This window comes from Oryzias melastigma, linkage group LG9 (assembly GCF_002922805.2).
Source record: "Oryzias melastigma strain HK-1 linkage group LG9, ASM292280v2, whole genome shotgun sequence".
Classification (NCBI taxonomy): Eukaryota; Metazoa; Chordata; class Actinopteri; order Beloniformes; family Adrianichthyidae; genus Oryzias; species Oryzias melastigma.
Window position 1 is genome coordinate 4,093,701 of NC_050520.1, and position 16,242 is coordinate 4,109,942.

At 42.6% G+C, this 16,242-nt stretch overlaps 1 protein-coding gene across 3 annotated transcripts in view; it reads right to left on the reverse strand.

The window, feature by feature from the left end:
- camsap1b (calmodulin regulated spectrin-associated protein 1b) overlaps positions 1 to 16,242 on the reverse strand; it is a 30,993-nt gene that overhangs the window by 7,014 nt on the left and 7,737 nt on the right. The window contains exons 3-13 of one of the 3 annotated variants that reach the window (XM_024274678.2): positions 15,053 to 15,315; positions 10,535 to 10,696; positions 8,235 to 8,315; positions 7,906 to 7,938; positions 4,683 to 4,824; positions 4,309 to 4,448; positions 4,137 to 4,233; positions 3,871 to 4,027; positions 3,513 to 3,598; positions 2,348 to 2,435; positions 17 to 2,258 (exon numbers count right to left, since the gene is read on the reverse strand). In XM_024274678.2, the coding sequence (XP_024130446.1) occupies positions 17 to 2,258; positions 2,348 to 2,435; positions 3,513 to 3,598; positions 3,871 to 4,027; positions 4,137 to 4,233; positions 4,309 to 4,448; positions 4,683 to 4,824; positions 7,906 to 7,938; positions 8,235 to 8,315; positions 10,535 to 10,696; positions 15,053 to 15,315 (3,491 nt within the window). The remainder of the gene's footprint in view (positions 1 to 16; positions 2,259 to 2,347; positions 2,436 to 3,512; positions 3,599 to 3,870; positions 4,028 to 4,136; positions 4,234 to 4,308; positions 4,449 to 4,682; positions 4,825 to 7,905; positions 7,939 to 8,234; positions 8,316 to 10,534; positions 10,697 to 15,052; positions 15,316 to 16,242) is intronic. The other 2 variants (XM_024274679.2, XM_024274680.2) reach the window with 2 other exon arrangements.

Consider the following 16,242-nt stretch of genomic DNA (forward strand, 5'->3'; position numbering starts at 1 on the left):
CTCTTTTTTTTAGTACCTTAAAGAAAAATCCCATGACCGACTTCTGCTCTCCATCGGCCTCTTCTGCCGCTCCGTCCTCAGCGCCCGCGTCTTCCTCGGGGGGCTTCAGCTCCGACAGATCCACTTCTATCAGATGTGTCTTGCTGCGCTGCCCCTCCTCAGACGGGACGTTCTCCTTCCCCGACCCGTCAGCAGAGTTCAGCTCCGACTGTCTCAAAGGACTTTCTACGGGAACTTCTGTGGCGACCACTGAGGTCAGATCCACTCGGGTTGGCAGCCGCATGTTTGCCTCGTCGTGGAGGCGGAAGGAGGCGGTCCTGGCGTGGCCGGACCCCGGCCTGTCGATTGTCCCTGTGGCTGTGGGGTTTCTGGGGCTGTCGGGCTGGTCTGTCCTGGGGGACCTGCCCCCGGACAACTGCCTCGGGTTGGGTAACGTCTCCGCCCTGCTCTGCGTGGGGGTCCTGGAGGTCTGCCGGCTCTGCTCTTTGCTTATCTTGAGTTCTGAGGGTTTGGATCTAGAGCTCTTGCTTGAGCTCAGCTTGGGGGGTTTCCTGGTTTGAGAGCCCCCGGCACTGGAGTGGTGCTCCACAAAATGAAAGCTGCCCCCCGTCTTGCCGTTTCTGTCGGTGAGGTGAGGGAGGGGAGGCGCGGCACCCGGCGGGGACTGCGTGTTCTGCTTCATCAGCATCTCCTGCTGCAGGGACAGCTGCATCATCTGCTGCTGGATGCTGCCGATGGCTTCGTTCAGCAGCTCGATGGAGCGGCTGCATTCGTTCAGGTCCAGTTCCTCGTCCAGGTTGAAGCTTCCACCGTTTCCTTTTTTGTCTGCCTCCAAAGCCCCCACAGAGCCGGCCTGCTCTGCTTCCTTCTCTCCTCTCAGGGCATAAACACAGGTGTCGTCTTTGCTCAAAGGTTCCTTCTCTCCGTTGAGCTCATCCTTACAGATGTCAGCTTTAAGCGGGTTTGGTAGAGTGTCGCTCTTCCCGCCGCCTTTCTTCACGATGTGCAAAAACGCGGCTTTGCCAAGCTTCTGTCTCTGCCTCGCCGACAGGACTTCCATCTTCTTCTTCTGATGCTCGATCGCACGCCGCTTCTCCTCCAGCTGCATGCGGAGCTGAACTATCTCTGACGCCAGCACGTTGGTGCCACCGCCGCCACCGTCGCCTGCACGGGTGCATCCGCCAAGCGGAGAGGAGGGGCTCTGGTCTCTCTTGAGCCTCCAGGAGGAGGCGAGCGGCCCGCTGCTCTCTGACCCGTCCGGGGTGGTCCTCTGGGAGCTGGAGGCGCTGGAGCGCAGGTCGTGGTTGCTGCCAAAACGCTGCTGATGGGCTTTCCGCTCGGCAAAGGAAGTCATGCGCACGCTTCCACTGGCCAGGCTGCTGGCCTGCGAGTGCGTGCTGAGACAAGGGCTGGAGCGGCCGCTGCCGCCGTTCAGGTCTTTGTCCTCGTGCTCCTTTAGATTCATGTCCTCTTGGAGCTTGGCCGACTCTTCCTCTTCGGCCTCCTCGATGTACTCCTTCCGTGGACAGTTAGAGTCTTTAGTGGTGAGAGCTTCATCCAGATCCTCGTCTTCCTCATTGAGGTCTTCCATTTCAGTGCTGTACTTTTGTTCTTCAGAATCAGAATGAAGGTAAAAGCCTTCTGCCGGCTCCCTGGAGGAGGAAGAGTCGTCGATGCTGCTGGTGACAGCTGGTCTGAAGCTGGCCTGCTGCGGCGGCGGCTCTTCCACCGATTCTTCTTTCTCAAAAGTTTGGTTCAGACCAAAAGGAGCTTTTCTCCGAACAGCTGCGGCAGATCCGTCTCCTCGCCGGAAGGAGCCCCTTTCTGCAGCCCGAAGCACCTCGCCGCTCTCCTCCTCTTTGTTCAGACAGACAGACTTCTCTTTAGCCGTTTTCAGAACAGCAGGCATCAGCGGTTCAAAGTAAAACCCATCTTCTGCGGGTTTGGAGTCTGATGGTTCAGTTTCTGCCCGTCTGGGCAGGACAGACGTATCAGTTCTGGTGACGGTCAGCATGGTTTCCTCCTCAGCCTCCATGCTAACATTACCTAACAAGCTGTGGCCGTTCACTCTGCGCAACACTGCATGTGGCGGCTGGTGGAAGGGAGCCTGATGTTTGGGGGTGACGTTGGCGATGCTGGAGGCCAGGCTGTCCTTACTGATGGAGCGAGCCAGACTCACGCTGTCACCAGAAGCCCGGTCGGCATCGCTGTCCGTGGCTGAATGCAGCATGAAGGGGCTCAGGGTGGAAAGAGGTCGGCTGAAAGACAGCAGGAAAAAAGTATTTGTACTGAACAGAAAAATAAGTACTTTTAAAGAAAACACAGTATATAAACATGTTCCAGATACCTTTGCCTTTTGTCAGACCACACTACACCTGAACTTCTGGAGTGATGAGCATCCATCTGAGTCAGGGAGTTTGAACGGTTCCTCAGACCTGCGCAGGAAACACAAATGTCTTAACAAGGAAGGAGTAAGGAAAAAACAGGGGAAAAAGGAAAAGGCAAATGGGGAGAAAAAGAGAGAAAAGTGGGAAATGAGAAGGAAGAAAAAGTATGAAAGAAGGAGAATGAGAGATGAGGAAAAAAGAAAGGAAACGGCACAAGGAGAGGGAAAAAGGAAAAGGCAAAAAAGAGGGAAAAGTTAAAAAAAGTGCAAGAGGTGGGGGAAAAGATGGAACTGGAAAAATTGGAGAGGAAAAAAGAAGGGGAAATCATGAAACGAAAAGGAAAAAGAGGAAAAAGGTGCAAGAGAGAAGAAGAGGAAAAAAGAATGAGGAGAGAGAAAAGGAAATGGTAAAAAAAAAGAGGAAAAGTTGGAAGAAGTGCAGGAGGAATTGGAAAAAAAGGAGAGGAAAAATGAAGGGAACAGTTTGAAATGAAAAGGAAAAAGGAAAAAGGAAAAAGGTACAAGAGAAGAGAGAAAAATAAGGAAAAGACATGACGAGAGGGAAAAAGGAAAAAAGAGGGAAAAGTTGGAAAAAGTGCAGGAGGTGGGGGAAAAAAGATGAAACTGGAAAAAAGGAGAAGAAAAAAAAGAAGGTAACACCATGAAATGAAAAGGAAGAGAAGGAAAAAGGTACAAGAGAAGTGAAAAAAGAAGGAAAAGGAATGAGGACAGGGGAAAAGGAAAAGGCAAAAAAAAGGAAAAGTTGGAAAAAGTGCAGGAGAGGAGGGAAAAAAGAAAATGCACAAGTAGAAATAAAAGAGGGACAGTGTGAGAAGAAAAAGTGGGGTAAAAGTAGGAGAGGAAAGTTAAAAAGAAGGAAAAAGCACAAGAAGGAAAAAGAAGGAAACTACATTAAACTAAAAGAAGGAAAAGGTACAAGAGGAGAGGGAAAACAGGAAGGAAAGTATGACAGGGGATGAAAAAAGAAAAAAGGCACAAGAAGAAATGGGGGAAAGGTGGAAAAGGGCACAAAAGAAGAAGGAAAAAGAGGAAAAAGGCAAGATGAGAGAAAACGGAAAAAGAGGTAAAAGTCGTCAAAGGAGAGGGGAAAAGTGGTGGGACTGACCTGAAACGTCCTCTCCTTGCTGCCTCTGCTGCCGCTGCCTCAGGGGCAGGAGTGGGTGGGAGGGGCTGAAGGTTGGACCCCCCTTACTAAGAAAGAAAAATGAAAAACATTCATCATCTCATTCAAACACAATTTATAGAAGATGTCACAAAACATATTTAGCTAAAGCCTGCAAATGTACGATTGTGAAATATGAAACGTGTAAAGACAAAAAGCTGTTGAACCAAACACAGATAAGATGAGAATCATGAAGATGAGAACCGTAAACATGTTTGTGCATCTCCTCGTGTTTATCAGGCTATCTGCTGAGAAGATCACCACGACGCAGAATGTGAAGGAAAAGTGAGGAAAGACTTACAGGGACTCAGAGTCTTCAGGGTGCAGGAAGTACCTGTTACAGACTTCGGGGCTGCTCTGGGTGTCAGCCACGCCGGGACTGGCCAGGAAGCTGCGCTTGGTGGCGTTGGAGATGGGCACTGATGGGCGGGCACTCTTGGGATGAGCTATGGCTCGGGCTGCGTGATAAAATAAAAACCCTGATGACTATTTCAACTCAATGCCTCTCAAAGTAACTGAAGTTCAGCTCTAAAAATGGGACTGAAGCGTGTGTGTGATCATGCTCACCATCTTTAAACTCCTGCAGATCTCTGGGCTGAACAAACTCAGGTTTGACCGTCTCAAACCACCAGAAAAGTTCAGCGATGAACACCATCACATTATGCTACACACACAAAAATGGTTTTAATGCTAATCAGACAGAACTCATCAAAAAAGGAAAACTCTTTTGTTTTTTTACCTTAAGCACAAGTGGTGAGTAGAGCATGTCCTCCACAGTCAGGTAGCAGCTTTTGTTCAGGTATTCGGTGGCAAATTCTCTGAGAAGCTGGATGTTGTACAGGCTGTCAGCGATGGAAGGAACTTCTTTCAGGCAAATATCTGATCAGACAGGCAGAGAGCAGGTCAAATCTCCACACAGCTCAATGATCTGATAACTATAAATGTCAGACTGGGAGGACTGGAACATGTCAGCCATGTGTAAACAACTCAAATAGCCTCACACGCGGATGTTAGATGAGGCACAACAGCAGATAAAGTTCGGTGCTTCCTGCAGAAAACTTTTACAGGCTGGTACTAAAAATGAGCTTCACTTGAGCGTGTAAATGTTCGTACCCTCCAGCTTCATGATGTCTGGGCAGTAGTAATGAACCACGGTGAGGAGCGCAGCTCCATCACACACGTCCCTCATCAGATCTTCCAGTAGCGGGAAAAAAGGCAGCTGGCGTCCTGAAGGGTGCTCCCGGCGATACCGGACCTAACCAGCAGGGGGAGATGATCAGGCTATGAACAGAAAACATTCAGAGCTAGCAGACCACAACACCAAGCATCCTTAACGATAATACCCAGAACATGAACCCCTTACCTTTACGCGTGTTAGTGAAAGCACAGATTTTTCTCTTTGGGTTAATGTTCTGCTCAATTACTGAATGAACCAGGCCAAGGTTCTCCACAGCAGTTTCAGAGAAGAAATATTTCTAAAGTCCTCTTAATCTAAATAGCAGCCAGTTTGAGGAAGTGTTTCAAAGAATGAGAGGGTCTAATGACAGCTCAACACCAAAGTGAGGGAGAACCCTGAAGACCTGGAGAACTGTGAGAGAATGAGGTGACGGTGTTACGGCGCTGACAGGAACAGAGCAGAGCGACAGCCTGAGTCCAGCACCGACTACACGGCCAAAAACAGCCCAGTGAGACAGAAAGTGGGGCAAGAACTGGCCCACTTCTTTAAACACTTTTTCATAACTAAAAACGGCGTACAACTGATGCAGATGAGAAAGTTCTGTGAGCAGCTACTGAGTAAACTGATGTGAATGAAAGAAGATGAAATGATAAAAGCCACAATACACAACTTTAACGCAACAAACCATCCCAATCACCAAAAACCACTGTTAAATTTTAAACCAAAGACAGCAAATATGAAAACAAGGTTTTATGTTACTATTGTTTGTATATGAGAACTGGACCAAGAGTGTGACATCATCGATAGAAAATGGCTTATGTCCAGCTCCAACCAAATGAAGTCAGAATGAATGACATGATTATGCTTCCCATGTGTTTGAAAGAATTTATAAAGTTAGAATTCGAAATTAAAATACATTTTGAATATAAAATATACAAATGTAAAAGTGAGCTGAAATAAGACTGTTCAAGGGACCTAGTGATGGATAATGAATAGGCTGTTCTTGCACTCATATAATCATTTAATCATATAAGCGTAATGTATAAGTCAATTCTGTCTAGTTTTTTGCGATACGGGTGTTGCTCAGTTAGAACCAGACATAGTCAGTGATTGGTCCAAGTCAATCTTAGTTCTTAACTCTGTTTATGTAATGCTTTTATATTTGGTTTTACTTTGTGTTTTATTCTGTGTTTTACTGTAAAGCACTTTGTGGTTTTTATCTTGAAAGGTGCTATATAAATAAAATGTATTATTATTATTATTATATAGTCTATGTTTCTATGGCTCTGGCCAATCAGGGGTGAGCTAGTTGGAAGGTCACACCCCACCACTTGAAAGAGGGTTACACAAAATCTGTCAGAGGTTTGGAGCATTGGCGGTGGGGGGCAGCAGACTCCACCTACTTTAATTGAGGCATCTGATTGGTCAGTTTGAATAACGAACTTCAGAAAAAAATAAGAAAAACGGAGGATTATCAAGAAAATGTGGAAAAAAAAGGTATCAGAGCAAGAATGGTGATTCTGGATTTCCTGTTTGAGACGCCAGTCACTCAGTCCAGTTCTCATATACAGTCAATATGTGGAACACATTCTCAGGGGAGAAATGTATTGTTTTAGTAAAAAAAAAAACATTCAGTTATTCATTCTGCAAGCGGTGTTTAAAGACCTAAAGCATGAGAATAAAGCAGCACTGAGCCACAATAACAGAGACTGAAACAGAAAACTTCAAAGAAGAATTCAATAACTGTATTAGCTTTTTTCTAAACTCTTTATAAGGGAAAACTCACATGATAAAAGAAGGGTTAAGGAGCTCTACATATTTTGGATTATAACTCTACAAAACTACATAAAAATATCCTCTGTAAACCCACAATCTCAAAAAACACACAGAAGGAGCTCATAGAAACTTCTGGTACACGGCGAGGAACAGGCTGACGCTGCGTTCACACCCAACTTTGAAAAATCCAATTTATGTCTCAACACTTGTCCAGAAGTAGAGCTGACATCAAAAGTTTTTAGCCTCATCACTACATTAGATGAATGATGTTGAAATCAGATGTATTCATTTTAAAGAGCTCTACAGAAACATCAGTAGCCAGGTCTTCATGACTGGGTTCATGAGATCTTTCAGAGACTCTTCCGGTGCTGTGAACTTCACCATCTACTGCAGGAGCTGCGCCTGAATCATGGATGCTTTCAGCGGTACTTCCGTCTCTCTGTGACCCAGTCTGAAGGCTTCCTGACCCACATTAGTCCAACGAGGGAAAACAAAATAATTAGAATAACATGAGAGAACTTTTCTATAATTATAAAGAAGAAAAATGTCATAAAGTTCGATGAGATTTTCCTTCATGCTGGTTTTGGACTCTACCCACTGATTACATCATTGTGTTACAGGCCAAAGCTGAGTGTCTGATTAGTTTAAGCAACACGACTTCTTTGCCAAAGTTCAGATATTTGGTGCTTTGAAAACAGCCCCCACCGGGTGAATCGTGTTCGGTGTGAACGCAGCATAATAACCACAGAAGGGTCTTTAAAAATATTCTAAATAGCAAAGAGTTCTCCTCACTAAGATCACAAACACTGTACCACTTCCAAGAGCTCCTGTGGGTCCAGCATGCAGTGGGCCGGCTCGGGCATGACATCAGGCTGACACACACACACACACACACGCACACACACGCGCACAGAGCAGATTATTGTCAGAGGAGCTCATAGGAAACAGCAGAGGAGAATGACAAAGCAGATCGGTGAGGAGAGGTGGACTGGGTTGGGTCTGCAAAGCAAAGGATAAGTGTGGGCGTGGATTTGCTCGCTATTCTCATTGCCTGAGCAAATACCACATGGACGTGTGCACGGAAAACCAACAACCTGCTGAAGCTTGAAATGAGGCAGCACACAAAGCTCGGTTGAGGAAATATCTTTGGAATCCCGTCACAACAGTGGGAGGAGCCTTACACCTCTGTCATGGATTCGACACAAGGGGAATTTATTTTTTTTAATTAAAAATATTGTCCGCTTTCTCCCCCTTGCTGATAAATCCTGCCTACAAGCAGCACAGAATGAGCTTGAATGGAGTGTGCTCGCACATCAACACAAAACTAAGCGTGCAGAGGATTGGGGGGTCATGGGTGTGTGGGGGGGCTGGCATCCAACTTACAGGGACTAGCTTCCAATACCATTTGGAGGGAGACTTTCCAGTTTGCAGGGATAAGAGGGGAGGAAGGGACAGGTAAGAAACAGGAGCAAAAAGATCAACAGGTCACAAGCAAGAGGAGGGGGGGTCTGCTTCAGAGTGAATAAAAGAAGCAAAGAGGGGGGGCCAGATCTGTAAAAGAACACTGAAAAAGACATTTCACAGGAAGAACTAAGGAGGGCGTTGTTGGTTGGAATCAGGTTTTTCACCGACTCAACCAGAAACAGACAGAAAGACGACTTTACTCTGAGATTGTTCACTTTTGTAAATGTAGAAGATGGGAACGGCTTTACCTTTTGGTGACTGGGAGACTCCAGGGGGTGGTGCTTGACTTTGTGCTCCCTTTCCGTCATCTCCCTCATTTTCATGTTCACCTGCAGAGGAGATGTTATGGTCACTTAGCGGTAAAACACCCCCATGTTTGAGGCGATACGTGAAGGACTGCAGCGACAGAAAACATCTTTATCAGATCTCTTCTGTTGTTGCTACAGGACACAGGCCTGCTTCCATAAACAGCCGTTCTTCTCACTCTAGTCCAAGGCTGCTTTGAGGAACAAGCTGATACAGTTGCAAAAAAAAGCATTACTTGGATTTCTGCATGATTTTGCTATAAAATATCTTCTGTTCTTCATCCAAGTTACATCACATGATAAACACAGTTTGCTTAAACCAGGGGTCCCCAAACTTCTTCTTGTGAGCGGCACATAAAGTTTTCCTCTCTAATGTGTGGCCGGGGTCGGTTTATAGGCTAACATAAATGGTGTAACAATCACAGTCTTAACATAAACATTTAAGGTTTTAAATTTTAAAAACTATATTTATAGCATTAATGCTAGTGTGAATGTTGTAAGCTGAATTTGGTCGCTGAAGATGCTAGTGCTGATAGCTGTAGATGCTTAAGTTAACTAAAAACGCTGAGGCTGATAGCTGAAAATCCTAAAGTTGATAATTGAAAGGGCTGAAGCTGATAGTTGAAAACACTGAAGCTGATAGCTAGCTAATATATTAGCAAAATGCCAAATTATCCTAAAAATCTGGGAAAAAAAAAAATCGAAATCAGCCAAAACAGCTAGAATGTGTCTAAAATATTAGCTAAACTCCAAAATAGCCTAGAAATCCTCGGTAACTGCCAAAACAGTGGAAAAAGCCAGCATAAAAAGAGCTGAATATTTTAATAGATACATGAGCTAAACAGCTGAATAAACTGAAGAAATATGGACGTCCAAAAGACGCACAGAAGAAAAAATAATAAGAAGAAATAAAGAAAAAGTGAATCACTATAAAAACTGAAACACTATTAAACCAATTAATAGCCTCTCCTCTCCTGTCATAGTTCTGACTGCAGAACGGTGAAATAAAAAGTCACGTCTTCCGTGGGTATTGATTGATCAGATTGAGGAAAAAAAAGAAAAAAAACGATGTCTCTTATAGTGTGTGGGGGGCCGGGCCAAATGTGGAGGGCGGCCGGATCCGGCCCGCGGGCCGTAGTTTGGGGACCCCTGGCTTAAACTAATAAAAATTATTATTATTATTAGTATTTTTACTGAACAAAATGCGTGCACGATTGATTGATTGATTGATTGGTTTATTTCAAGCAGAGATTTATTGCTTGAAAAGGGAGTGGGAAGAAGCAAATTTAAATAATCCCACCCCTACTTGGATTTAATAATTGGTTGATCCTCCTTCGCCATGCTCTGTAAAGGCTGCTTATTGCAGATAAAAGATGAATAAAACAGTTCACTAATAAAACTTGTCAACTCCTCTGACCAATCTCCTGCCTCTTTGCTCCTCCTGGCATTCTGGGTAATCAACCAGGTTATGTGACTGTCTTAATGTGCCTTAAAGTTCAGAAAAAAATACTGTAAACTATGCAACGTCATCTGTAAGAGTGCATGATCCATATAAATGTATAACATCTTACACTCCAACTGGATGGAAAAAAAACTACTTTAAGCAAGGAGACAGAAAACTAGAAGGTCTGTTAAGAAAATTGAAGTTTAGAGGAAATCACTCTATATTTATTTTATTATCTCCATCATTTGTCATGTGGATGAGCAGCATTCAAGTTTTATTTTTACAGTGAGATTTCAGGTTTACACATATATTTTACCATTCTTATACATTTTTTTAATCTAAACCCTAAAATTTGAATTTATAAAAACTAGAATCTGGAGGAATAATCGAAATAATCGAAGTTTATTGAACACTAAAAGTAAAAAATAAGTTTGTTTCATTAACCTGGCAACCAAGAAATATATAAATTTATAATTAAATATATTTTTTTGGTTTACAAACAATAAAGAGCTGTTTCATTGTAGCAGGAAGAATTGTTTTTTTCATCAAAAAACATGAAAGATTGATTTGATTCCTCACAGATCGGCTCTTAGTGTCTGAGGCCTGTAAGACATAAACGGATGAGAACAGGAGACCACCGTGGAGCTTTACTTTCAGCCAGTGTTCTTCATTCATACACTGCATTTAGACAGACCAACATCAGAGCTTTTAATGTGAAACTTTCAAACAACCGTGTAAACAAAAAAAAGCTGCATTTTGTTTCAGTGTGCTGCTAATTTCTGAATTTTGTGCGTTGAACCTTGTTGATCCAGAAGACCATGGCGTCCTCCAGGTCAAAGGGCAGCTCCTTCGAGGCACTGAAGGTGGAGAAGCGTTTGACAGAAGCCACCACCTTCTCGATGCTGATCATCTCCACCGTGTACGCCATCATCAGGGCGTCAATCATTGGCATGTGAGCACTCTGGGGAACAGAGAGGAGGAGGATTATTCAGCATCTTAAAAACAATTCAAACGGAAATGTAGGAAAAATAAAAACAGGAATGGAATGCAGGTTTATCAAAATGAATGAATGAAATTGTTTACTTCAAGCAATCAGGTAATAATACATGAAATAACATCTTATATCATCAATCACAAGTTGATCACTTGACAGGGAGTGGAAGGAAGTGAACTTATATAATCCCACCCCAGCTCAACCATACCATTTTCTTTACATGAATTATCAACATCCGGTTCAGGCCTTAATCAAATATTTATATACAATCATAGATTCAGGTTATTAAGATGTAATCAAATTTCAAACATCCACAGACAAATCATTAATATGAATCAGTACCAAAAATCTAAATATACTCAGACGATAATCATCAGGAAAAAAACATTAATCAATACCAAAAGTCCAAGCATATTCAGGCCATCATCACCAAAAATAAATAAATAATAACCTTAATAAACTTACAGCACCTGTACTAATCAATCCCCATATAAGTGCATAAAACCAAAAATTAAAATGAAAAAATACATTTATGCATATTTATTCAATCATGTTTCCTTCCAATGAGACGTTTTCCTACACAACAGGCTTGAAGGGGTTTGTTATGATGGTAAGTTAGGACATTTTGTTACAGGTGAAGGAAAACCCTGGTTTGTTATACATCTTAAAAACTATCAGTCATTGGAATTCAGCTGCTCTGCTAAAGCAGCGCAGTATGATGTAATGCAATCAAAGGTTCTGTTCGGGGTGTCTGGGTTACCAGTCCAAACGCAGATTCCTGACAGTCAGGTCAGGCTCCAAAATCAGACACACAGTTCAAAAAGCAAACACATAAAATGGATTCAAACTTGATTCATGTTTTTGCTCAAATAACCTTTAAAAGTTTATTTTTCTGCACCCATAAAAAGAAAAAAATAAATCTCCCTGTTGTTTGGTTCTGATCATTGTGCAACACACTGCTGACCTAATCCAATTGGTGATGGAAGTACACAGAGATTAAACTCATTACTGTAATGAATGAGACGTGTTGAGGTTTCTCCACAAGGCTGAGTGTACACAAGAAAGAGAAAACACTTTAAAAATAAATGTTCCCTTAAGTTAAATGAGATAAAAGCACACAGGAAGAGGAGACAAATACACAGGAAGTCACATTTTTCCTGAGTTACCGTTACTCCTGAAATTTTGTCATCATCACTTCTAAAATAATATTTATAGTCTGGCCTCACAAGGGTTTCCTGTTCAGTTTTGGAGTAGCTGAATAAAATAAATATCTCTAAATAAACTGCTGTTTGTGGAAGAATAAAACTTTAGTTTTTAAACTTTAGAATATAGAAGATTTCTGCCCTGTAAATACAGCAACGTTCTAGTCCTGAAAGGAATGATGTGGATCTACAACAATTTAAAAACTAAAAAAATGCAGCATGACAGACTCCAACACCAGACAAATACAAAAGAAAGATTTGTATCTGATAAATATGCATAGCAATGATAAGTATGCAGAGCAAAATAACGTGAAATGTTAGAGTAACGGAGGGTAATCAGATTGTAGAAGGGAATAAATCAATAAATACACAAAGACAACAATGGCCTGATGTGCTGTGTTTTCTCCCCCAACACCCTGCCTTTCATCAGAGCAGCAAGCAAACCCATGAAGACCAGCCTGCCCCAAGCTCTGCGATTCATCCACAAACGGCGCTTACGCCTTCACATCAATAGGTTTGGGCTGAACCCCAGAGAATAGTTCACTTTTCAAGGTTTATAAAGACCCAGCTGCTGCCCTAAAACAAGTCAGGAGGAGGGATCGTCTGCAAGCATCTCTGTCCTTTACAAATTAAATGAAAAAGGAAATGCAGGTTGCTATGGAAACCACATGCCAAGTCAGCAAACGGGGAGGAGGGATCCAGCAGTTCATCACCGGCGAGCCGTGTCCCGCTCAGGATTTTCCATCCCTCACTGGGCTTTGTGTCTGTCTGTGGATTATTTTGACAGACTCCATGCCGGAGCAGACTAACATCACTTCCTAACCCGTCTGCGGACCAGAGACCTTTTCAACCCTACAGCTGGTTACCATGGCAGCGACAGGGCAGGAAGGAGATGGCAGAGCACGAGCGAGGTGGTTGATGTTTATCCTGTCCAGTGTGATGTGATCTTAGAGACTTGGAAACAGGATGTCATCGTGACATGGAAAGTCTGATCATGGTATGTTTATTTTACCATAACGTAAAACGACCAAGTATGATCACAGCGAACAACACACGTGATGACAGCAAGAAATGATCCACCATTTACAGTCACATTAGAGCGATCATGAATCATACGGTCAACCACAAACTACAATATGAATCAAATCCTTAATAAAATTAATTATTACACCCCAAACTTTTTTTATAAACCTAAACCCAAGTTAGGTTTGATAGAGTTTTTTGTAAATGTATTTTTTATTGCTTTAAATACAACGTTGTGGTTTTAAAGACACTCACATAGCTGCCCACTTGTTTGTAATTAAATTAACTTGTAACCACCAACCAGATCTAAATGCTTTGAGGAGGTTTTATGTGGAAAAACTGTCTCTTAGACACTCACAGTCATGTGACCACAGTTTTCAGCCAATGGAAAACGTCTCCTAAACTGGTGTTTCCCAACCCTGGTCCTCAGGGAACGTCGTTCTTTTTCATCCGACCTTCTCAAAACACACCTGCCTTTGATGATTATCAGGCTTCTGCAGAGCTGGATGAGGAGATAAATCACTTGTGCTTGAATCTGTTAACTCTGGAGCATAAATGGTCTTTCCACTGCCATAATTCTGTAACCATTTGAGACAGTTCCCTAAAATTCAGAAGATTCTAAAGCTGAGATAAACCATATTTGTAGTACAGATATGCAACACTTTGCCACCATAAAGTGCTTTTCTCCACTTCAGAATCTGTTGGTAGAAATTCTATAAATGGTTGAGGAAGAGCAGCTTTTATTTCAAGTTGTCACGGAGATCCTTGGGGATTCACGAATCAAACCAGGTTTCTCACTATTTAATGGAAAGTTTGTCTCTACCTGTGTAACTTTTTACTGGATGTATGAAAATTGAAATTATATGTACTAAATCACCATCATTTACACTTTTATTTAGTACAGGAGATCAAAATCAACAAAACTGATAAAAACACAAAGATTTAGATAGAAAGATGGTGTTTGAACAAGTTTTTTTGTCAATCTTCTTGTTAAGTTCATCAGTAACAAACAAAAAAAAAACAAAACAACAAAAAAGCATAAACATCATTGTTGCTTTTGATCATTTAACAGCAAATCGTGAAAATGTTCACTTAAGTTTTTCCATCCTCAACGTTCTGCATCGCTTTACGTTCTAAGCATTACATTTTGGTGCAAATCTGGTATAAAAAGTTGCTTTTTTCCACGACAGAATCAGCAGATTCAGGTTGATTACATCCACACTTCAGCTGTGCAGCTGCATATCAACGCCAGGCTGTGTTTCTCCGCTTCAGAATCCGCTGGAGTTACCTGAATTACTGTTGAAGAGTTAAAATAACCAAAAGAATGTAAACACTGGAGCTACAGCTCCGGTGGTAAAGCTTATTCTTTTTTTTGTAGAACTTACGTTAGTGAGCGGAACTTCAGTCTCATTTTTTGAATGGAAAAAAAAAAAAAGCTCTCGCTAGTTTTATTTTGAAAACAGGAAGCTTCACCAACATGAAGATTTGTTTTCCTTCCGGTGACAATAGCACTGCGCTTTTGACTTTGTTTTACTTTATAAACTTAAAATCCATCATTATTCTGCATTTCAGAGCAATAAATACATTGTTCCTGAATGTATTTTTATTTCACTCTATTATATTTATAAAGATCACGAAACAGCAATTTGGATGTCACAAATATTCGTACTCCAAAGCAGTACCCGAGTACTTGGATACTCGTTACAGCCCTCGCAGTCATCCATCTTCAAATCTCAGACCTCAGTGTGATAGTCAAACTTCTGCTTTTATTTGACTAGAAGTGATAAAGCTGCAGTTTGTCTGCTCCACCAAACCAAAGACAAACTCTGTGAGTCGTACGAGACAGACTCCACGTTTCAACAACATTCCTCCATGTCATTTCAAATCACTCAGGAACTTCTCAGCGCATCAACAATCGTGTTGCTCAGACTAACGACAATCATGACAACGTGTTCCTGCGGTTATGGATCAAGCAGGTGAGGTTACAGGTAATGCAGGAGGCAGACAGCACGTCTGAACTTATTTGATATCTGCACCACAACCCATGAAATAAACACAACCGTCAGGGCGCACTCTTGGTTGTTCCATCTCCACTCACCATTTTGATGGGCATGCTGGCCAGGTCCTCCTCTGTAACGGGCGTATCGTCGCTCTCGACCACATAAATGCCCTTCCTGGACAGAGCCTGGATGACGGACAGGTGGGACTGTAGAGAGGCGGCCTGCTCCGTCTTGAGGATGAGGGCGCAGACACGGCAGTAGAGCTCGCAGGACAGCAGCAGCCGGATGACGGGAGGTTTGATGTGTTCCTGCTCGTACTGGTCTGTGTAGAAGGGGTCCCTCAAGTCCTCTGGAATGTGGTCTGTGATGGAGACACGAGTTCATTATGAGGCACTGAAAGACCAGCACGCACCTATACGTTGATTGGTTTCAGTAAAGGATCAATACTGGCCGCTCAGGAGGATGAGAACAAAACAGCTGAATGTTAAAGGTGGAAAAAGCAGTGAAAATGATAACTAACTGTATAAACGCAATGCAAGTGGTTCCTGTTTCAGAGTTAACTCAATGATCAGAGCTCCGGAGCGTCGGGCGCGGTGAGGCAGTCTGGCAGCAATGTGTTTCTGGCGTCGTAGCACAATGTTTCAGAGTTCAAATGTGTGAACTTTGGCGAAACTACGCATTACGTCAACCAATCAGAAACACAGATTTGGCCTGTGACGTGTTGATGATGTAATCAGCGGATGGAGGGAAAGCTAACATGGAGGAAATCTGATCATTCTCCTCCTGAACTTTATGACATTCTTCTTATTTTTAAAGATGAGATTATAAAAAGGCCTTCTAATATTGTTAATTTAATTTTCACCATCAGAACACAGTGGAATCATAAACAACCATGAAATGTTCGTTTTTATTCAATTTTCACTTTATGAAATCGGTGACGTTATATCCGGTGATTAGAAAAACAAAAGAAAAACAGTGAACATCGTGTCTAGAGCTCTAGATTGTCCTGCACTATATAGTTTTTTAGTAGTTAGGGATTATGGAGGGAATTCGAACACAACATGGAGAGGTGATTACTGATGCTTTTGGAGAGTTCTTCAAACAAATAAACCCGATCTTTCAACATCATCCGTGTCTGCATGCATAAACTGTACATGAGATATACAGTCAATCCTCCCATGTAGCAAAGAGGCTGAAGATTTTGACGGTAGCTCCGCCCACACGCATCAGGAACACCAAATTTATGATCACATTTTTGGACAAGCGACAGCAGGAAGTTTGACCCATC